Source organism: Echeneis naucrates, chromosome 15 (genome assembly GCF_900963305.1).
Source record: "Echeneis naucrates chromosome 15, fEcheNa1.1, whole genome shotgun sequence".
Taxonomy (NCBI): domain Eukaryota; kingdom Metazoa; phylum Chordata; class Actinopteri; order Carangiformes; family Echeneidae; genus Echeneis; species Echeneis naucrates.
Genome location: NC_042525.1, coordinates 4069828 through 4092742, shown reverse-complemented (window position 1 = coordinate 4092742; position 22915 = coordinate 4069828). Strand labels below are relative to the sequence as shown.

The window sequence follows — 22915 nt, the reverse complement described above, 5'->3', positions numbered from 1 at the left end:
TGTGGGACCAGTCCTCAGAGCCTGTCACACCAGTACTCTGATGTTTCCATGTGTGAGGGCACATTAATGTGGAAGACCTCCTGTGTGTCGGCTGGAGGAGTCAGGGGGGGGCTGTTGACCCCCGAGTCGCTGTCAGGATTCACATCTCCCACTGTGTATTTGGCCTCTGGCTCGTGGACAGGAAGCGGAGCAGGAGGTCGTGGCGTCTCGGCCTTGTGCTTGATGTTTTTAAAGTGTTGCAGGCGCACCACCTCCCTGCTCTCTCGCGTGCACGGCAGCAGCACGGAGACGTCCTGGCGGAACTTGGAGCTCATGCCAAAGTAGATGAGCGGGTTGTAGAAGCTGGCAGACTTGGCGAAGAGCCGAGTGATGATGCTGGTTGTGCTCGGCACATGGAACCCCCAGGCCGACCACATGGACACCACGGCATATGGCGACCAGGCCATGATGAAAGCAGTGCAGATCACAATGGAAATCTAGAGAGGAACATGAGGGAACAATCGTCAGCAGCAGCGTTACATCCTTTTTTACTTTTAAAACTCTCTCCCTCCTTGTCGCTTACCCTTGTGACATCTCTCTCCACTTTCCTCTGGCGGGATGTGAGCAAGCCTTTGGCTGACATGGCGTTTGTGCTTTTAACCGTCTTGATAATGGAGACATAAGAGAAGAGCATGATCATCACGGGGATGAAAAAGCAAAAGATGAGGATGGAGATGATGTAGGACTTGTAGATGGTGGAGTAATTGGCTTTGGACCAGTCCACCTCACAGGTGCCGTAACCTCGATCTGAGGAGCAGAACACACAGAGACCAGATCAGGGCTTTGGGTCCTCGCTCTTCTGTTTGCTTATTGTTTGAGCACAGACCTGTGTAGCTGCCCCAGCCCAGCAGTGGAGCGACAGACCAAAACATCGCTCCAGTCCAGATGCAGATGAGTGACACAGCGATGGTATTCACGCTGATGCAGAAAGCTGCAAAAACACGAAACACGGAACATGAACACAATATAATATTTCCATGCTTGTGAAACAGCCGTATGATTGTTTGCCGTTTAAAAAGGTTAAACGCTCCCATTTTGGCAAACATGGGACAGAAAAAGTGAGAGGCACTTAAAGATCCAGCATTCTTGACTTGTTACGAATGTCAAGATTGTGACATTCATTTAACAATGAGGTCTTTTCTTGTAACAGCAGCATTTGCAAACATCTGTGACTGAAAAGAGGCTTTATTGACAAAGGGCACATAGCTTTGTATTCAGAGCAATTCAATCAAATCAGTCTGCCCTATTTCCAAGGAGCGTTTGTATATCTTAAGTCAACACGTTGTACAGTATACAATACCCTTGTTGCTATGGGTTACTGGTTTCTTTATATTACTGCCCTGGATTACCTCAAAGTTTTACTAACTTTTTTTTTTTTTTTTTTTTTTTATTTAATCAATATCTTCTACCGTTTGCAGAAATAGTGACACATGATATCCAAATGTCCGTAGTGCAAACGGTCGACTGCCAATGTAAAAATAAAGAAAAGAAAAAAAAAATCTATACGAAAGTTTATTTAGCTCCTGTTTTATGAAAAACCACAAACATGGTAAACATTTTTCTTGCACTCTTACAGGAGAGGCACTTGCTCAACCTAATTTCCATATAATTAAGACATTCTTCTTGCACCCAAAATAGAAAATGTCACCTCAAATTAACTTAATGACATGTTGGTGAAATGTAAATGAAATTGCTGGAGACAAGTGGTAGTTATTCCCACAGCTGAAGTCAGTAATAAGGTTTCATTAGCACTGGAAAACACACTTTTCTGTCAGATAAGAACTACAGGAATGTCAGACTGAGACGCCGGTCTACAGTTTGCTTCGTGCCCTAACGCTTTATGGTGAATTTATGGTGCTTCGGTCTGACCTTTGTTTGGGTGGCATCCCTTTATGTATCTGGTGATGCTGATAACTGTCAAGGTGTTGATGCTGGAGAGCCCGAAGAGCAGCGTGAAGAAGCCATCTATCTGGAGCCAGACAGAGAGAGGGGGGAGGGCGTTGGTGAATCACAACATGACATCTTTAAAATGTCTCTGAGTTGTCACTGAGCCTCTGGGGTGTGTATTGATTGTCTGTCTAATTGTCCCAAACCTTTGCTTTGGACTTTATCAGATAGAGACAGGAGAGCTCTTCCTGCCTTTTGGCCGAAAATGTTCAAGATCCAGAGCCAGAAACTCTGAATGACTCCCTGGTACATTTAGCCAGGAGCCTTTTTAGCATTCAGTCCATTATTTGTGAAGATGAGCTTTTAATACCAGCTCTTCTTTAAAGGCATTACGCTGCTATGTTTCATTCTGGCTCCAACTGTGCGACACCCAGCTCCCTGCTGAGCTGCTTCCAGGTGACATGGATCACTGGAGGTCTCTCACTGATTATTTCCTTGATCTTCCTTTGTGCTAATCCTATTACTGTCACTCATCACGTTTTTTGTTTTTTGTTTTTTTTGCCTGCACACTTGCCAGATTACTGCACCGCCAACCTCTAGATATTTTCTGTTAATTTAGGTTTGATGATACCCCTCATGCAGAATAACGTTTCACCTCTGCCTCTGGCTTGGCTTACAGTAAAAGACACTGTGGATTTTAAACAAATGTCATAAAAGTAGTCGCACTGTGCTTTTACAACTTTTGCCCAAGTTTCTTTTGCTGCATTCCCATGTGAAACATCAAAGGGTCCCGTGAGGCTCCATCGTTTTCAATAATATCCCGTCCCATAAGGTGAAAAACACCAGGATCTGGCCCAGCTTGCAACTGCTCATGTCTGATCATGCTTCATTCAGTAATCTGTTAATGCCTCTCACATGCCTGTCTCGCTCACCTTCCTGCTCCTTCCCTTCTCTATTCCAGTCGCTTCTCACTTTTCCCTCTCAGCCCATCAGAAGTGAGAGCTACTTACTGCTGTCCTAATATTTCTCTGATACCTAAAACCTGAGATGGGATGAGATCATCTGGGCGGCTGTCCCTCTCTCTCTCTCTCTGCTGCTGAGATTTTGGGGTTTTCGTTCTGAAACTGAAAGTTTTTGGTTACTCGAGCTTGTTTTCGTGATTCCTCTGAGAGTTCATTCACTGCAGCGCGGATATCACGGTTTCCACCACAGCTAGCCTTAAGCAAGAAATATACCCTGGATGAATTCCAAGATAAAGTATGAGAAGTATTTCATCTGAAACTGAAGCTGCTGGAGGAGGGAAACAGAACTAAACTGTACATCTTAGAAACAACACACAACAGCTGATATTTGAAATAAATGCAAAATAACGTCATAATACAGAAACATTAGCTCCTTGATTCAAATTAGGTAACAAATTTCCACATGACAGCTCTTATTTGTTTCCTGTTTGGTCGTTGACAGGTAGCACACTGCGAGTTTCTCCCATTTAAAGGCCTCCACAGTGTTAATCTTATTATAGATTTAACCTCCAGCCCAAATGGCTACCAGTATAATCCCAGAAACACATTCACACGCATACTCACTGTACTGTAAGGCTTCCACAGATTCTTTCAATGTTCTTCAGTAGTAAGGATTGGCCACAGAAAGCAGATGTATATATGTTTTTAAAACTCTGCACACTCAAGGCATCATTTCACTTCATTAGCTGATTATCAACGCTTCAAATCGTACCGTAATTTAGGGTTTGGTAGAAAATTTTGTTGGACATACAGATTATTGTTTAGTAAAAAACAAACAAACAAACAATTGGCTCTTTCTAATGTAATTCCAAATGTTGTCCTGGTTATCACTCTTACCTGGCAGGTCCATATCCAGGTGATCAAATAGCCGTCATCCTTTAAGATATTGAATATTTCTAGGATTCCTCTGGAGTAGCCAAATACCGAGATACTGGCATCAGAGATGGCAAGATTTAAAGTGAGGAAATCGGTTGGCTGAAGTGTGGCCCGCTGTCTGTACAGGACAAATATTACTAAGCTGTTTCCAAACCAGGACAGCCATCCTAGAGAGACAAACAAATGTAATTTTATATAACAACAGAAAGAAAACAGAAAGAAAAATCACTTCATGTCACAATAACATCTATTAAAGCAATTATTAGGAATACAGTCCATGCAAAAGGATTAATAGAGAATATTTAAGAATCATCAAGTGTCAGTTTTTAATTTGAAAATGTATATTTCATAGTATAATGAATTAAAGTACAGAGCTACAAGGGGTTGGGCTGTAGTGTTGCTTTATCAGTGCTAAAGTTCTGGGAAAGATGTAATGATAATAACAAAACAGCTGCCATAAAGGAGGAATGTAAATTGTTTTTCTCTGGAATTTTTTCCTTACTTTTAATCTTTGTGCAGTTTTTTTTGTTGTTCACTTTCAGACTGATGACTGTGTGCCTTAATTTCAGTCAGGATAAATAAAATATTTATCTGTCTGTCCATCGGGGGGAGAACAGCAGAGAAAAGCCAAGGGAATCCCTTCTCCTCTCATAAATCACTGACTGGCCTTTAGACGCTGTTTTTGTATACAACAAAAAATACAATTATAATATGTGAGTCTTTCTAAGAGATTTATTGATTGAGAGGACAAAACTATTTTGAAGTTGTATTTATTTTATCATGAGATATGAAGAAAAATCTGAACAATTTTGATGAAATTCTGTCAAACATTTAGTTAGTTATGGATATAAAATAAAACTTTTTCAATAATTTATTTACCAAGGGCACATTTTTCAGAAGTGTATTAATGAGTATTCCCTAAATTCCCTTGCCGTGTATTTCAAAGCATACACAAAGTACACAAAAATGCATCACCACAACCCTACTTTTGTAAATGTATTATATTCCAGTATGGGATGGTTGACTTACCCAACACTAACAGGTAAACTCCAATGATGGTCTCTCCTTGTTCGGACAGAGGAGGGTCTGTATGCAGAGTACTGAGGTTATTATTCCTCCATGGAATATTCACCACCTTCAGAGGAAAACTCTTCAGCGTTATTTCCATGATCAGAGTTCCGATGCATGAATCCTCGCTGTCTCCTGCTCAGTTAGACGCTCCTCTTACACCAGCAGGGATGACCATCGCTGCATTTTAAATCCAGCTTACACACAGTCAATAATACCCCACCAGTTACTGTCCAAATGATCGCATCTGTAATCCTATCTATTTCTTAGCAGCTAAGCAGATGGAGATTTTTGGGTAGAAATCCAAACTAACAGATAAATGAACAGTCAACTAATGGAAATCAGTTTTGGAGGCTTTTCATTTAGCTCAGATTAATAAAGATAAAGAGAGAACAACATCTTAAGGCAAAATCTAACACAACACAGATGCTCAAACAATTATCTAAATAATAAAAGCATCCTCTATTGCTGTTAATATTAAATGTATTTAATATTTCATAGTTTATTTCCACAGATATTTTATGTGCATACAGTTCTATTCCACTTATTTTTGGATGGATACCAGACTGTTTGTTACCCCAATCTGTAATGTCGCATACACTTTTACACAGATGATGCTCTTTTATATGTCACCATGTGACATATGTTTCTCCATGATTATCAATTTGAAACTGCTGTAAATGTTTTGGATGGATACTAAACTCTCCCTTAGGGCACTCGTGGAACATCCATCAATCAAAATGTAGATCAAATCTGATTAAGGCCTCTTGATTTCTAAAAGGTTGTACTTATTTATTAGCATCAATTAAATGTAAACTTATAACATATGTCTCTGAACTATCTGGGTGTCTGTGCTAAAACTTAATGTGCTGGTTTTCTCTGTTGGAAGAGAAATCCCTCATCTCAATAAGACTACCAGTTTCCACAATGGATTTAAACCAAAAAAATATGTAATCAATGTGAAACAGCGTTTGCTGCGCTGTATATGGTCTGGCAACAATTTACATCATCCAAACCATACAAAAAAAAAAAAAAAAAAATACAGTTGTACTTTGAACATAACTCCGGCACCGATGACTATGAGCCTGTGCCTCCTCTCCAGAGACATGTTCTACTTTTCGCTAATCACTTCCATTTAGAAAAGGTCACGCAGGTGATGACTTCAGTCTTGACTTCCTCTTAATGTAAAAGTCAAGCTCATTCACTGAAATGTACACTGAGGCCAGAAGTATCATATTAAGTATAATCAAGTTAGTGTGACCTAATGTTTGCACTGACGGCTTCACTGTGCTCTGATGCCGGTGTGAGAATGTCTGGCATTCTTATTTGGTTTACAGTTGGACCGCCAGAAACTCAAGAAGACAAATCAAGTCAAAGGACATTCATGGGAAATGTGGCAGCACATATTGATGCAATTTCATTGATTCAGTTCCTTTTGTTCTATGTAAATTTACACTTGCACAACAGCCACATTCCTCCATCCCGCTCCCCTTCACAGTGAGCTTTTCTGTGGCGACACACCTACCGAAGGGGTAACCTGAACCGCCCCCCTCAGTCTGTGTGTAGATCACAGTGTGAACCTTGTTTCTCTGCTCTGGCTGCCACAGAGTAGCTCTGCTGGCCCTCAGGATGTGGAGGGAAGGGCTGCCAGATGCCTCAGTGCTTCCGAATCCTCCTCATCAAGCCCTTTCTTTCAGGCTCTGAAAGCCGGTCCGGAGAGCTGAGGGAAAAGTGAACCCCTGACCTCAACTGTCACCCGTCCAGCAGCAAACACTGAAGCCAGTCATCACACGCCCCCCATCTACACTCAGAGACGCCATACAACACAGGTTCAGCTCAGCAATGAGTCCTGTGCGTGCAGCCCAAAGCGATGTCTGCGGGGTTAAAGTGAATAATCTGATCTGGTTGCGGGTGGCATCGTGCGGAGGAAGCCGCTCCGACCACATCTTAGTTTTTGCTGCACGTTGACATTAAATGTTTGTAAAGTCGCATTTGTTGACGACATTTTCATGAATGGTCTTCATACCTACTGCAGCTGGGCTGAGGCAAGGTTTCAAGATTAGACTGTTTGGCCACAAGTGAGCAGCATTTGTCACGTAGTCAGCTTTCAGGACAGCCGCTGCTGGGATTACACTGAAGCTGAGATGAGATGATAAAAGGCCAAACAAGACCCCGTATTCAGCTGTTATGGGAAATTGTGCCCTTACATATTTTATCATGAAAACTGCAAAGCAACGACACAGACTGCAAAAACTCTGAAGTGTCACCGCCTTCCAGGAAGACAAGATTATCTTAAGTCTGGCCCGTGTGCTTTGGCGCGTGCATGCGTGAAGCTTGGCGATCACAGCGCAGCCACAGTAGGCCACTGTATCATTAGGCTTACCATGATTATACTCTCTCTTGCTCTCTCCGTTTCTAGTCAAGGCTGGGATGTGAAGCTAAAAGCTCGTGAATTTCCAAATGGAAAATCACAGACACAGATGCTATTATGGAGGTGTGTGTGCTGAAGGCTGCGAGCTGTCTGAGGGCAACAAAGCTTCTCTTCACAGAGGACATACACCAGGTCAAGCCACCAATACAGGATCTGCTTAAAAAAGGTCTACACACTTTCTCTCTCCCTGTCACTGAATGAGAGGCATAGGCACTGCTTGTATGAAGGCTCCACACAGTATGGAGGTAAATGGCTTGTCTGTCATTTTTGGGGGGGGGGGTGCCAGTGAGTGTCTATGTATGATTTTAGCTAAGAACATCCCTCACAGCGACGTGTTTCCCTTTGCTCACCTATTTACAGACACAAAATCTCAATTTATTCTGCGAGAAATGTTAGATGAGTCAGATTCTGGTCTTCTGCGTGTTGTGTCTGACTCCAAAATGGCTGGTGGGCTTTAACAATACACCTGTTGTTAAACTATTTGCTCAGCTGATTTGAAGGACGCTCCAGCTGGGCGACAGGCGAACATGGCTTAGGTCCAGTAAGAAAACATCTATAAACCGCCTCTGCCGGCCAACAACATGTTCACACCTCCTTCTCAAAGGGTTTGGACGCAAGTGTGAGGAAGTGATCATTATTGCCCACCGGAAAACTGTAAACCGGAAAAGTGCGACAAATGCACATGCAAGCCAATGAGTCTTCTGATATAAAATATGGATAAAATATCACATAATCTTACCATATATTATATCATTTAAATGTCTGTACTTATTTATTTATTTATGCATTCTTTATATATTTCCTTACACTTTAATTTTAGTGTTGTATTTTTTGTGTCTATACTTTTCTGGGGTCAACGGGTCCTTAAAACCTTAAATTGGCATTGCAAATGAAATGTTTGGCAAACATGTTATGCTGTTGAGAGGAAAAATTACGTGTCAGGTGAAACTCCACAGATTTTCGGTGCAGCTCTGTGTGAAATGCCCCTGGTAAGGGTAAGTTTTCTGAAATGCAGGCAGTGACTTTAGCACAGGTACAAAGACAGGACTGTTTTTCCTCTCACCTCTTGCACCAAAACAGCTCCATGCCTCGACAAGCCGAGCCTGCAGCCACAGAGACGGTCGCTTAAATACAATTATTTAAAGCCAGCGGGTGGTGTTACAGGGCTGACTGTTTTTTCTGTCCAGTATAAATTTGCTCACACAGGAAAAAAGCACTTTATGTTACTTATGTCTTATCTTATGTCTTATCTGCAACTATTGTATTGAGGTGAAAGTGGCTGCACTTTTGTTTAAAAAAACATTTTTGGATTATACTTTATGAAAAACCACTTAGGAACACAAGAAGAATGGTTCAGTATGCATTTGAAAGCAAGTGAACACAGGCTCTGTGTCAGGCAACGCAGATCGGTTTTGCGGCTTAAGATCTTTGGCTCTGAACCACATGCAAACATTTATTTGGGCACTGAGTCCACTTTGCAATTTCTCCTTTGGCCTGTTTGCTTAAGCAGGTAACTTATGTAAGTGGGTCTCATTTAGGGTTGAATACACACCTTTCCCACAGCAGTCTGTACATCAGTCCAGACGTGAGGATATATGCTGCCAAAATGTAGATCCGTAAATGTAAAATCCACAAACAAAAGACTGCATCCTGTTAGCATGCAGGAGGAGATCGGATGTACAAAACATGGATGTTAACCAGAGGGGAAACCAAAAGTGCACACTAAAATTTCTGAGGATGCTAAAATCAACACTCTTTGTGCCTGGCCAACTGTTTGATGCCTGAGAGTCTGTGGTTTTTGGTTCCAGTGAAGCTTACCTGGAGTACCTGGCAGCCATAAAGCAGTCTTTGGCACAGCGTGGAGAGTAAAGCTTTGACTGAACAGTTTGTGCCCTGACACTGGAGCCTGGATACCCTCCTCAGGCCTTCTGGGGCTCTGAGGAGATTAGTGGCCTTGCTCCTCTGGGGTGTTACAGCTGCAGGAGCCCAACAAACTGACAACCCGTCACGCCACAGATCCCTTCGGACATCTTGAAGGAAGTCCACCTGTGGCCCCCCCCTCCCTTCGATACGTTGTCCAGGAGACGAATCTGTCAGTGATGGAAAGGAGAAAATGAGCTCGAAGCTGTCAGTAAGGATCAAAGTCACGCCAAACGAGCATCTAAAATCTCTTTTAAAAGGTGTGACCCTTTAACAGCAAAGATGTTTTCAGCCAACCTGACACCCTATCAGGGTTGGTGAGGTGACCCAAGCATGACAGGAGGTTAGCGGGCCACGCCATTATCCTCTCCCTCAGCAAAAACTTGTTATCCTTGAAGACAACAGTGTCTTTACTCCCAGTGACCCGTGACACATGCCTGTTTGGGTCTCATTAAAAAAAGAAGAAGACAACCTTCAGACTGACCTTCTGCCCACCGGCTGACCGAGGCGCCTTCAGAGACTTTGATTATCCATTACTGAATTTCAGATGTAACTCTGAACAAAACTTAGGAGGTGCTCTACAATGTCACTGCCCCAGCCAAGAAATAATGTAGCACAATAAATTTCACTGTGTTGTTTTTCCACATTGTTTAATGTCAAAGTTAAATTGCATTTATTTGGGAATTTAAGAAGTGCTGCAAGGCAGATTTTATTCCTTTTGAACTCTTTATTTTATTTTTACAGAACATGAAAATCATCTATTTTTCCTTCTGTCTGACAGAGATAATGAAGAGATACACAGCAATGCAGAAGATGTCCTCATATGTGAACACCAACTTACAAGAAGGGGCGATAGAGAGGGAGAAATCAAGAAAGAAATCTGAATGACAAAGAAATTCTGATTACTCTTCCTCACCTCTCAGCTTCATATAGAATACACAGTATTTATCAAATCTCATGTAGCATTAGGTGTGAAAAAAAAATTGTCATCCCTAACCTACTCATTATGACAGCAAGTCCACAAATATGCACAGGTCAGGTGCGCACGTTAAAAGTGCATAGGATTTGCAGAGATGGACAGATCCTGCATGCTGGGAAACACATTCCTCAAAGCCTTTTCAGACACTCTGTCCAACTCGCTGTATGCGGGAAGGTTCAAGTCTCTGAGGCCTGGTGCCACTCAAAAAGACAGGCTTTCCTGACCACCTGGGCAACATACCAGACGGTCCGTGTAGTGACTCACTGAACCGTAGAAAATCCAGCTGCAGAACACCTGGAAAGATCTGGGCTTCCACTTAAAAGACCCGCTACGTGGTATTGCATGTTAACAGTGTGTATTTCATAGAACAGCTGTGAGCCAAACGATGAGAGCAGACACTGCTCATCTCTGCTATCTCAATTAATCTAACTTCCCCTCATTCTAGTCTGTTTTTTAAAAACTGCCCTGTCTTATTAATCAGGAATCTGGAACCACATCAATATCTGAGCTGTCGTAAATCTGAGAGAGGAAAGGAGTGTGAGGAATGATAAAATAAATGTACTCATCCTTTGAGGATTCCAGCAACATGGCCCATAAATAATACCTCATGACATTACGTCACACACGCTGCTATCAATCTGATGAAGTCAGCAACGTATTTCCTTTGTTTCTCTCAGCATTGCAGTTGTAAAAGGCTGCTATTGTCATGCTGTCAGCTTATGCTTAGATGCAGTAGTAGTAGCAGCTGAATTGTAGCCACTAACCGTTTTAACACTATCATCCATTTGGTCATATTGCTGGATATCCAGTGAATATTCAGTCTCTTCCAAGATCTTTTTGGTCTTCTTAGCGACTCTTAAGAATGAAATGTTGCACTATAGCTGCTAAAGGGAAGCGGCTGCAGTTTCACTCTGAGCAGGTTACATTGAGCTGATTTTTGCTTTTTAGAGTGCAAAAACGAAGTAAATTGACTTGAGTACTGTACTTAAATACTTTACTTGAGTATTATTTTGGGGGGGATACTTTTACTTTCACTTCACTACATTTGAAGGACAAATACTGTACTTTTTACTCTACTACATTTCTGTTGATGCTCTCGTTACTCGCTCCTCTCGCTAGTCTAACATTACGGTTCATTGTTGTTAATTGTAATTTTTGTTGTGTGTTCCAGGTAAGAATATGATGTATGATGTATGATGTTCATCCTACCTGGATTATTTCTCCATAACAATCTTCTCATTCTTCATTATACATCGTGGCCGTATTATTACCTGGAACACGCATTAGCTTGTAGCCAGAGTTTGTATGTCTCTCCTCTCCGTCTCTTCCTTTCTGATGGAGCTCCCAAACTCAGCTGTTTCTGTCAAAGATAACATTTTGTGTCGGGCTTTAATACAAGCTAGGCTAAAGGACGTTAGCATTAGAGCTGGCCAGACATTTTCCTACCGAACTTCACACAACCGAAAACAGCGTGGCATAGCAACAGTAACCAAGGGGGGGCGGAGCTTAGGGAAGGATCGGTGGCCAAACCATTTGTTGGGGGGGGGGGGTGACCTCTAGTTACCATGGTTACCAGCATTAACGAGCCAGGCTAAGGTGAAACAGACTTAGCTTCGTAGCTAGCTATACTAGCATAAGCTGAGCTAGCTAAAGTGCGGAGCTGCGAGTCTAACTCACTGATTCTTGCCTCAATTTTCTCCGTCACCCTGAATATATGACAAGAGGTACGATCATAAAAGGAGGCAGAGGAGGAACTAGACGTGGAGCACACAGGACAGTCTATTGATCAAGGTGAATAGAAGAGACCGGACCCCCACAGACCTCCACAGACTGGACCCCCAGAAACCCCCGGAGTTTGAGACTGTGTTTACTCTGTCCATTTAAAATATGTTTTGTACAGACTAAAACCGCCCCACAGCATGAAGAGGAGCTGATCATTTGAATCAGGTGTGTTGGAGCAGGAAACATCTAAAACATACAGGACCGGAGCTGGAGACCTCGACCGAACCCCTCCAGGACCGGAGCTGGAGACCTCTGAAACCGGACCGAACCCCTCCAGGACCGGAGCTGGAGACCTCTGAAACCGGACCGGAGCTGGAGACCTCTGAACTGGACCGGAGCTGGAGACCTCTGGACCGGACCGGACCCCCCCAGGACCGGAGCTGGAGACCTCTGAACTGGACCGGACCCCTCCCAGACCGGTTCTTTAGGATCTCTTTAACTGAAGGTATTTCTGAGCTACACTGGAGCAGAATCACATCAGTGTATTGTATAATGACAAAAAAGCTACTTCCCTTTCCTGTATTTCCTGTATTTTTTTTTATTTTTATTTTTTTTTACTTTTACTTAAGTAATTTTTTAAGCAAATACTTTTGTACTTTTACTTTAATAATATTTTGATGAAGCCACTTTTACTTGTATTGGAGTAATATTTGACACAGAGTATCTGTCCTTTTACTGAAGTAGTGAAGTGGTGTACTCTGTCCACCTCTGTTCAAGAGAATATTAAAGTGGAGAATTTGGAGTTCAGACAGAATAGCAATGAGCTGAGACATTCTCTAACGACTGCTCTTTGAAGCCAGCTGCAGATTCAGGGGATAACTCGCTCTAGCTCCATCGCTGCAAGTGACACCATATTCACATATTTCTGAACATCGTCATAATCACAGAAATCAGGCATGTTAAAAAAACAGACATCCTCTCTTTCATGTGTTTTATTGGTGTAATAATAACCTGTGTGATCGCAAGCCTGGATGTCTATGTAATATAACGTCAGATATCACTTTGCAGAGGTGCAACAGTCTGCCCTAATTATACAGTGATTTACACGGGATGCTGCAATGGTGCACATTAAACTTTATATCCCTCGGTGCTGCCTCGGTCCCTGATGATAGCTCAAAATCTCCATCCAAAACATCTAATAATCACTGCTGTCGTTTGAGCGGCTCTTCTGTATGAGGTAGTTCCTCAAATGGCATCAATTTGTCAGTAATTACCAGATATGGCTTTTCCTGTGGCCCAGCACTCATTCATTTCTCCTCCGTGACATCTACAAGATGCCTGAGATCAGTTTTCTTCCAGGCATATGTAACGCACCGAAGTTCAGTGTTGCTCGGTAATCACTGCATAAGTTGATATGATAGATTTCCAAAACATCGTCCTCTTTGGTCACACCTCTTTCTTCCTTCGTGGATAAGGAGACCTGTGTTTTACAGGTCATGTCGTGAAGGTCAAGGTCTGCTTCTTGACCAATGCTCCGTGGCAGCAAGTACAGCTTCAAGGCCCAGACTACATCAGAGTCGGATCCAGTGGTAAGACTTTCCCTATATTATGGCAGCTGAGTTGCCAAAATAAATATGTGTGCATGTTGAAGTGATGAATTTTGACCCCAAGAGAATCATCTTAATAACTTCAAGTTAGAACAACAAAGCACCACGAAGCGAAAATTTACAAAACACCACAGTGGTGTGATGTGTGCATGTGTTATATTGTGAGCGGTGCTGTGAGGCCCCATAAGATGCTGGAGGACATGGAGAGATGAAAGAGCTCCAGGCCTGTTCCTGGGCGTGTGGCCAAGACAGGCTGTTTTGAAACACCCTGAAGAAACTAAACCTCCCAGTCGGCTCATTTCACCAGGACCTCTTTGATAGATTTTGATATTCTGCAAAAATGGACTCTAAATATGTGATCAAAAGCTTGAGAACAAGGTAAACAAGAACAGACATCTACCAGTGTTTGTATGAAAATTGGCTTCTCACAGTCATAACGCACAATTAAAAGTCTTAGTTTCTCTGTTTTGTTTTGTTTTTTTTAGATTTTAAGGATTTGCTGATTTGCCTATCGCATAAATAAGTCCCTGATATTGACTGTGTTGTATTCAGAAAAGGCTTACAGAGTGTTTGCCAACGTGTTGAGATCTGCAAATCTGTGACTCTGCAATCTGCTTCAATCTTTTCAGGTCTACAGCTAATACCAAGGCAGGAATGTGCGTTCTAAGTCTGTGCTTAACGCTCTCAATACCTGCCACAGCAAATCATATTCAAAGGCCTACATTTAATTGCTTTCATCCTTTCAGCCTACATGCCGTTGTATCCCACCACATACGAAGACGTGTTTTGGTAAGAACAGATGTGTGTGCTCTGTGACCCTGAGTGTTCAGGCTTGGAACAACATTAGCAAGAAGTTCAATCAACAACAACTGATGTGCTTCCTGACAGTCGTCTAATGATCATTTTCTAAAGAGGCATTGATTTTTCCCTTTGTGCCATCATAAAGTTCAATGAAATATTTAGACAATAAAAGGACAGACTGCCATAAAATTCAAATTCAAGGCTCCTCCGGGATAGTTTTTATTGACTTCATATCATATGATTTTAGGATCTCATCACTGGATCAAACTTTCATTTTGTCAAATATTTTATTTTATGAACAAATACCTGCAACTTTACTTCAGTCTTATGAGTGCAGAGAGTGAATGTCAGCATCAGCCGTTACCTGCTTGGCTTTAAGAGCCTGTCATTGTTCCCACCATCTGGTCTTTTAGGACTGTAAATAAAGGTTCCCATAAAGAAGTGATGATTTAGTGCTGTTTGTACTGTCTTCTTTGAGTTCATCAAAAGTGAAGCTGAAGGTCATCTGCACATATTTGCCTACAACATATGACAAAACCTCTACCTATAATAACAATAATATATATATACACACACACATTTTTCATGAGATTAGCGTCTTCTTAGTTTTAATTTATTCGTGGTGGTGGATTGAGATGGACATGAGATGGCTGTCTGCGCTGTGAACCTGACTGGGGTCAGAGGCGGCGTTTAACCGCCACTCCTGTCCTCACATGAATGACCCAAGGGAAGGGCAACAAAGAGATAAAAGGGGGAGGGCGAGGGGAGTGGGGAAGCAGGATGACAGACAGAGCATTATTCTTGTGAAAACGTTCAGTCCTCACTGCACTTTCACTTTTCATCAAGTGTTTTGGCTGCACACGAGTTGAAGGAATGCACCGCGGGGCAGCCTGCAGCTCACCCTGACAGCGCACTCTTCCCCTCAGCATCGCCTCCCCTCCCCTCACAGCATCGGGCCCACGTCCCAACATGTCCACCTCAGTCCAAATTCAATATGTATCCTCCGCATCATCTGGGGAAAATATTTGCCCACTCAAAAGGAGCACATCATTCTTGTTCTCCACCAAATAGAGGAGTATTATTTCGTTTTATAAAAATCCTCTCTGATGGTTGGTCTACAGGGCCATTCATACATGAGACTGAAAAGAGACCTTTTTAGAGGTGAGCTGTATTGAATGTCACGTCCAATACATCTGCCCAGCCTCAGTGAAGTCAAAGACAAGGTCTTGGCTCCTGTAACCTCACAGAGGTGACTGAGATAAATGGCTTTTTGACGGCAAGTTCACTCCCCTCAGTCCACCTCAGTCTCCCACAGCTTTGTGGCCACAGGCCCCAATGGGAGAAAAATACAAAAGCTTAACTTGATGCATTTTAAGGCATGCAGACTGAATCTGCTCTCAGAAAATTAAACAGCCATTCAAAATTCCCTATGCACTCAGATAAACATCTCCCTGATTAATCATCATCACCACACATGCTACTAGCATCTGCTGCTTTTGCACAAGCTGTTTCCTTCCTACCCCTTATGAAAAAGGTGGTGGCCTCCCTAATTAGATGGTGAGGTTGGAAGACTGGCTATTACTACACTTACCACAGACCTATCTCTCTGCCAGAGTGAAAATTTGACAGTCAGGCGGATACTGTAAACGCTTTCCTCGAATACAAATGAGCAGAAAAAACAAACATCTCCTGATGAGCCATGAGCACATACAGTACTCTGATTTTAGCAGTGTTGATAGACTACGTTGCCAATTGCTACGTTTGTTACTTATCATTGCTTACATATGTCATATCTTACCATCATTTAGATTTAAGATAATGTAGCATTAGCTGGAAGCACCTGGTAAAAACCACTAATTTAGAGATAAAGCTAAGCTCCAACAGCTACAATCTTGAAAAAGTAATGGTCTGCTAAAGTCCTCACAAATATGGTGATTGCTATGATTTTAGTTAAAGACATACAGCAATTAAAGGAACTATATTTGAAACTATATCCATCTTTATATTTTGGGGAAGGGTTAAATGAGAGGTTTGATAGCACACACACGGATGTATGGCTGGTAATGAGTTTACCTAAGCATAGAGATGGGAATTCTGAAAAAATGTAAACATATGTTGCTGTTTCACAGTGAGCTATGTGCACTGGTTGGCAATTGGTCTCGACCAAAAATATGTCTGCCAAGACCACATTATGTCATTTTAACACTTTGGTTTTCCTTAATTTTGTTACCCTTGGACAGATTTAGGCTCGCTATTTCCCTCAGGATGCTCTATGCTAAGCTAGGCTAAGCAGATGCAGGCTGGATCATCACATTTACTGTACGCTTATGACACTTTTGTCGGAATGAAAATACTTTCCAAATCATCTAACGATTCCTTTAAACCCTCTTAATACATAAAAATCACATAATTTAGATATTCAAGCTTCCCTCATTGATAAAAGCTGATGCTGGCTTAGCAATAAATCCATGTTCACGTGTGTATAAATACCAATGCTCCCAGTATTTCCACTCACACACCCACCAATACACACACCATAAATAAACGGTGAGCAAGAAAAATAAATTTGCTCATAAAAGACAGATGTTGCCATTGGATACATGATTAGACTTGGCTTCTTGCCTCCCATGAGGGAGAAAGATAACACTCCCATGGTAAATGAGCTTATGTATCGGGCGTGCAGACCAGTGTAACAGTAGCAGCCAGTACTGGAAAGTGGACACGACTCAGCCCTGAAGGCTTTCCACTGTGTGAAGCCCTGAATAACATATTTAAACCAAAGGTGATAAAAGGGCCAAATCCAAAATTTTAAAGGAAATCCGTCTCCACCAGCTCAACAATTTACAATCAGGCTTTTCTTAAAAATCCTCAAACTCTGAGCCAATCTCCAAGCTGGCGCTACACACAGTCAGTGCACAGTCTTTTAACATCTAATGCAACCAGCTGACAAATTATGTCTGGTTTATATTCAGTACCACCACAAACTCAAAGAATAATCCCCCCAGTTCTTGCAGTCTCAAAGTGAGACATGTGCACTCAGCATAACAAAACCCTCTCTTCCACGTACTGTTTTCATAATGGGCCACTTGAAGAAACACTCAGACTGTTTGCTCAGCCAGTGAGAGGTCCTCACTGTGTTGACTATTATTCCACTCTCTACAGGGTGGGCAATTTCACTGGAGGTATCAAATGATCACCTATTCTGTTTTCCCTTGAGTGAATGTCGTGGTCAAAAGCATCAATTGAGCCACTGTGGAGGTGCAGGACTTTGACACGCAACCAGAAAGGGAAGCTGTCAATCAACTGCACGATTTAAACCACCTCAATAATACTCTTGTCTTCTGTCAGTTATAAAATTGAATGCACATTCTGAGCATATGATTCAATTTATTCTACAGCTACAGGTTGCGTTAGAAGAAACAGCTCGTAGGAATGTTGAAATGAGGTTTGTGGCTCATTTTACTACCTGTGGTAAAATATATTTCATATTCAGACATGTTAGTTGAAAATGGTTGGTTGGAAAATAACATAACTAAATGTCTGTCTGTCATAAAGACCATTTGTTGACTGCTAACTGAGCAGGGTGCACTTGGTGAAGAGTAAACAGCAAGAAAAAAAGGTGATGACAAAATATTCATCCCTAACACTCTCCATTCCTGTCTGGCATCACGAAAGAAACTCTTCAGTCGTGACAAGTTAAAAAACACACTCCAGCCAACATCTCTCCCCTGAGGGTGAGAGTAGTCCTAGGTGTGGTTTGCAGCTCTGGGATAGAGACTTTTGCTTTAATTATTTATTCTCATGATAGGTTCTAGGAGAGGAGAGGATTGAAAAAACTTTAACTGCAGAAAATGCTTGCGTCGGCAGAGTCTGTAAACATCTGTCAGTAGAAATGATGCAGCTGCTGGGCCACATAAACCGCAGGCAACACCACCAGCGGACCAACAGGAAGGGCCTTTGGGAAAGTATAGGAAATATTTTAGTGCACTGAAATAAAGATCTATGACTGGCCACAGGTATTCACTGGGGTTGAACAGCTGTGTGACCTGAGTGAGCTGAGTCTTCTGGCCTTGACCAGTGCTGCATGTTACTTCACCCATCAACACTTAAAAATTTTCCCTGCAGCACCTTCATGTATGCACACAAGGTTCTTCCTCACCCTGACCCTAAATACCCTGACACACACACAGCGGGAAATTTAATCCCATCTATCATTCAACTTGACAGCTAACAAAGCAGAACACGGCCTTTATTTTCCATTAATAGCAATTTAAATTGCATTCCTCACATCTGTGGTGGCAGGCAAAATATATTTCACTTGAGACGGAGGAAGGAAGGAGGAAGTTCTCGTCAAATGCAAAAATCAATAGGCAGTGCCAGACTGCTTTTCTTGTCAATGTTGGTCACAAGAATATACTTTCCTATGCCTTTAAGTGGGGAATCTCAAAAAAATTAATATAAAATAAATGTTTAAAGGCAGAAATTAAACATATGGCACAATGAAAGGTCCCTATATTTTTTTCTACACATCTTGCACATTATCAACTATTGAACAGAAAATGTCTTTAAAGATAGGGAGATAATTTAATAACTGTCTTTATTGATGCATGAGCAGAGTTGGATTTCATTACACTCTGTTGAAGGAAATACTAATTATATCTAAAGGAAAAATATTGGGCAAGCATCATCAAGTTCTACTATCAAATACATTCATATCTACAAACCAGGAGTCCAAATGGAAAACCTCTATTATACAAAAGCACCACATGCCAGTTATCCTCCCAAATAGAGTCACTCTTTCATGCGTACAAGTACAGAGAGCACTTGGTGATCAATACCTGTGACAAGTCATAATGTCAGGTAATGAATCAATGTGTGGAAACAATCTAAACTGGTGAGATGATTTACAGAAGCTTGCTGCCCTCTTGAGGCACAAGAAGGGACTCAGTTTTGTTTTGTTTTTTTTAATTCTTAAGAATAAATTATTCAGTTTTCAAGTAATGAGACAGTATTTAGGAGTTGAACAATAAAGTGAAGAAAGGTATAAGCAAAGCTTTTCCAGAAAACAGGAAATTTACAAATAATGCTTCCAAGTGTCATCATATTTACACATTATACCCATAAGGCTTTACCAACCTACAGTGGGTTAGAGTGCTTTTACTGATCCCAAATAGGGACATGTGAACATTTATATTCACATGTGAGCCTCAACGTCATTCATGTAAATAAGAGGTAATAACCTCTTTTTTTAATTTATTTATTTCTTTATGTTTTGTTCTTTTTTAAAATAGAAATGACAGTGTACAAGAAAGCTCAAAAAGCTGTTGTGTCACCAAAATCTTTGTTCCACTTAGTATACATATTCAGAGTGGCTGGGCTAACACTGGTCTTGATCCGCTTCAGGGAATCCTCAAAGTCTTTCATCTTTATGTTACGCATCTGTGAATGCACCAAACAGCAAACTATAGAATTACACATCTACATTATTGAGTATAAAGGTGGTATCTGTAATATTAGGAGCACTTTAACTGCTTTATCTCACCTCATGTGCAGCCATTTTCTGCACTTGTTCTGGTCTCAACTCTGTGAAAGATTTTCACATTGAAATTTATCATTTCAAGCCCCTCAGGATGAAGCCAAAGTACGAGTACACAATCAGTTCAACGTGACAAAGAGATCATACCTCTAATTGGCCCGAGTGCAGCATCTTTGGCTAATGAGGTTAAATCACTTCCCGAGTATCCTGCAGTCATTCTGCCAAGTTGAATATGCAGCACATAAGACAAAGTCCAAAACACTTTATGAATGCTGTGTGGTACATAAATATAGGCTCACCTTGCAAGAGTGGACAGCTCATTTTTACTCAGTGGTTTCCCATGCTTTTCCAAAAGATTATTCAGCAGTGTGGCTCTTGTCTAAGAACAACAGTTACATTATAAAAAAAGTCAAACATTGAAACTAACAAAAGGCCGTGTTTATGAAATGTGATTCTCTACAGTAAATACCTGCTCATCTGGCAATGCCACATAAACTCTCTTTGCAAAGCGCCTATGTAGAAAAACAGAGAAAAATGGGGGTGACACTGTATTAAAAAGAAATAAATGCTGTAAGTAGAGATGTATGATTGTATAATATACCTTAGTACAGCTTCATCGAGCTCCTGAGGCCTGTTGGTTGCTCCCATTACAAGCACCCTATCATCCCCACCCGACTGCACCTGAAACCCAGAGACACAGTTATGAAAATAGCACCAGCACTCAGTGTTTATAACACACTTTATGGATTGTTCATGGTCAGACGTTCATGGGCTGCTCTTACCCCATCAAACTCAATAAGGAACTCTGTTTTTAGCCTTCGAGAGGCATCATGCTCTCCTTCCCTCCTTTCACAAAGCAAACTGTCCACTTCATCTGAGTGTAAAAAAAAAAAAAAAGATATTTATGAGTTAAAATCTGGGGGAAACAAATGACTATTTGGGAAACGTCTTCAGCCATACAAACCAATAAAGATGACAGACGGTTGTAATTCTCTGGCAACTGCAAAAAGTGCTCGTACAAGCTTCTCACCTTCACCTACCTGTAAAGGAGATGACCAGAAAGATTAAAATAAAACAAAACTAAGTGTGACGTCAAAGCCAACTCCAAAGAAATTTGTTTTCTTACATATTTAGAGGTCAAACTGGCAGCGCTGATGTTGAAGAATGTTGCATTTGACTCAGCTGCGACTGCTTTAGCCTTGAACAAGAAAACAAAGGCTGTGAATTGATATTGCTGATGCAAGACCAACAAGAGTTAAATAACTGGTTTGTGTTGGGAACGATTTAACTTACCAACATGGTTTTCCCATTTCCAGGTGGACCAAATAAAAGCAAACCACGTGCCGGAGCTCTTAGACCAGTGAAGAGCTACCAGACAAAATAGTATATAAAAAAATATTAGAGGAAAATCTGAAATAGCATAATAATGGTAAGCAGGGATTAAATGTTTAGCAGTGATCACCTCTGGTCTCAAGGCTGGTAGGATCACAATCTCTTGTAATGCCTGCTTCGCCAGATCCTGTCCTGCAATGTCTCCAAAGGATACAGAAGCACCACTGCAAAGAACAGAGACAACTGCAGCGTGCTGCTTCCATTTGCATGGAGTTAATAACATCACAGCCAAATACCTGTCAACAATTTCATTGAGAATTAAGTTGGCCAGTTTGCTGTCCACGTTCTTGAAGTTTTTCATGTCCCTCTTTGCTGGCTGTTTCATCGCTGCAGGTTTTCCATTTAGAGCTTTTGGCATTCGTGGAGTCGTCTTAGTGAGAAGAAAAAAATATGACAATGCAATTTACTGACATTTTAAAAACTATTCAAAGAAAAGCACAAACACACCTTTGGATCCATGGATCGAGCCGGTGGTCTGACAGCAGTGGAGGGCCTGATGTTTGCAGATACTGCAGGCTGGCTTTTAGGTACAGGCTTTGGCTGCGGATGACGTCTCCTTTTAGATTCAAGCGTTGCCTCTGTGAAACAAGAACAGCATTGATCCTCGGCTTATATAACTTGATCGATCTTACTCTGTAATATAACTATGTTAGCAGAGTCAGATGCTAGACAAGTTACCCAAAAGGGCCAGTCTATCTTTTGCCATGGTGAGATTTTTGACCATTTTGTCCTGAAGTCTCTTTGCTCGGTCTCGATCTCCTGTTGACAAGAACATGCAGAATTAACCCGACGGCATCTCAACACCGAACTCCTGTACACATCTGGACATTTGGCCAATACCTTGTCCCGTTATCTCCACCGCAATCCCCTTTTCAAGCTCAGCAATGCCTTTTTTGTACCACTGCACAGCCTCCTCCTTTTCCCCTGACATCACAGAGAGGACGGGGAGTTTACCGAGAGCTGTCACACAACACAACACAACACAACACAACACAACACAACACAACAGACATGACTAACAAACCTGTGTCGTCCTCGTCGATCCTCAGCGCTTTCGATACATATTCAAACGCCTGTTTGTGGTAGTTTCTGATAACTTCGCCGCTGTCTTTGCCTTTATTTGCGCTTATTTTGGTCGACATCACGATATCGTCTCCTTGCTCTCGCAGATAAGACGCCTATAAAAGGGAGTGATGCGGTCAAAGTTATCTAATCAGTGTCCGTTTTCTTTTTGTCACACATGTAACAATAATGATGGCTCCTCGTCACAACACAAACATTTCCAATGCTAACTTCCGGTATTCGGGCGTTTGATGGCAGCCTTCTTCTTCTACGCTTAATGGCGGCTGCAGAAAACTGACTTGGTGCGTCAGCGCCTCTATCCGGTGTGGCGGGTGACTTGATGTCTGAAATAAAAATGTTATCATACTTTTTTTTTTTTTTAACGTTCAAAATGTTCATTTTTCTTTCTCAGGTTTGACCCAGATGCAATGTTTTTCTCCCCGTCGCCGTTTTCTTTATATTTCTTTTTATTTACAATAGCACAGCCAACTGTTAAGGTCAAGTATCGCACTCCTATCATATTATTTAGTTGTATGATTTTTATGAAGACATATTAAGTTATCATTAACCAAG

General features: G+C 41.6%; 2 protein-coding genes across 3 annotated transcripts; both read right to left on the bottom strand.

The window, feature by feature from the left end:
- Positions 1 to 4992, bottom strand: LOC115055706 (opsin-5-like). Its single transcript, XM_029521693.1, has 6 exons — positions 4854 to 4992; positions 3786 to 3991; positions 1909 to 2008; positions 866 to 970; positions 563 to 786; positions 1 to 476 (listed from the first exon to the last, which is right to left on the bottom strand). Exons 1-6 carry the CDS (start codon positions 4990 to 4992, stop codon positions 15 to 17), a joined length of 1236 nt encoding a protein of 411 aa, XP_029377553.1. The 3' UTR covers positions 1 to 14.
- A 13938-nt stretch (positions 4993 to 18930) lies between these two features.
- Positions 18931 to 22582, bottom strand: spast (spastin). Of its 2 annotated transcripts, XM_029521001.1 has the most exons (16): positions 22305 to 22582; positions 22121 to 22204; positions 21959 to 22039; positions 21728 to 21858; positions 21517 to 21650; positions 21351 to 21444; positions 21182 to 21256; positions 21015 to 21086; positions 20853 to 20928; positions 20671 to 20762; positions 20490 to 20569; positions 20358 to 20400; positions 20188 to 20267; positions 20036 to 20106; positions 19895 to 19935; positions 18931 to 19791 (listed from the first exon to the last, which is right to left on the bottom strand). In XM_029521001.1, exons 1-16 carry the CDS (start codon positions 22420 to 22422, stop codon positions 19666 to 19668), a joined length of 1398 nt encoding a protein of 465 aa, XP_029376861.1. In that variant the 5' UTR covers positions 22423 to 22582; the 3' UTR covers positions 18931 to 19665. The 2 variants fall into 2 exon arrangements, with proteins under 2 accessions (XP_029376861.1, XP_029376860.1); XM_029521000.1 differs by having other exon boundaries at positions 21351 to 21650.
- Positions 22583 to 22915: the final 333 nt, after the last annotated feature.

Bases quoted from the DNA above. Each gene is read 5' to 3' on its own strand.
- LOC115055706 (XM_029521693.1), bottom strand. From the start codon at position 4,992: ATGGAAATAACGCTGAAGAGTTTTCCTCTGAAGGTGGTGAATATTCCA. The intron at 3,992-4,853 runs GTAAGTCAACCA...TTGTCTCTCTAG, and splicing joins AGTTTACCTGTTAGTGTTGG to GATGGCTGTCCTGGTTTGGA. The intron at 2,009-3,785 runs GTAAGAGTGATA...GTCTGGCTCCAG, and splicing joins CCTGGATATGGACCTGCCAG to ATAGATGGCTTCTTCACGCT.
- spast (XM_029521000.1), bottom strand. From the start codon at position 22,422: ATGTCGACCAAAATAAGCGCAAATAAAGGCAAAGACAGCGGCGAAGTT. The intron at 21,257-21,350 runs GTGATCACTGCT...TTTGTCTGGTAG, and splicing joins TACCAGCCTTGAGACCAGAG to CTCTTCACTGGTCTAAGAGC. The intron at 20,570-20,670 runs GTAAGAGCAGCC...TCTGGGTTTCAG, and splicing joins TCCTTATTGAGTTTGATGGG to GTGCAGTCGGGTGGGGATGA.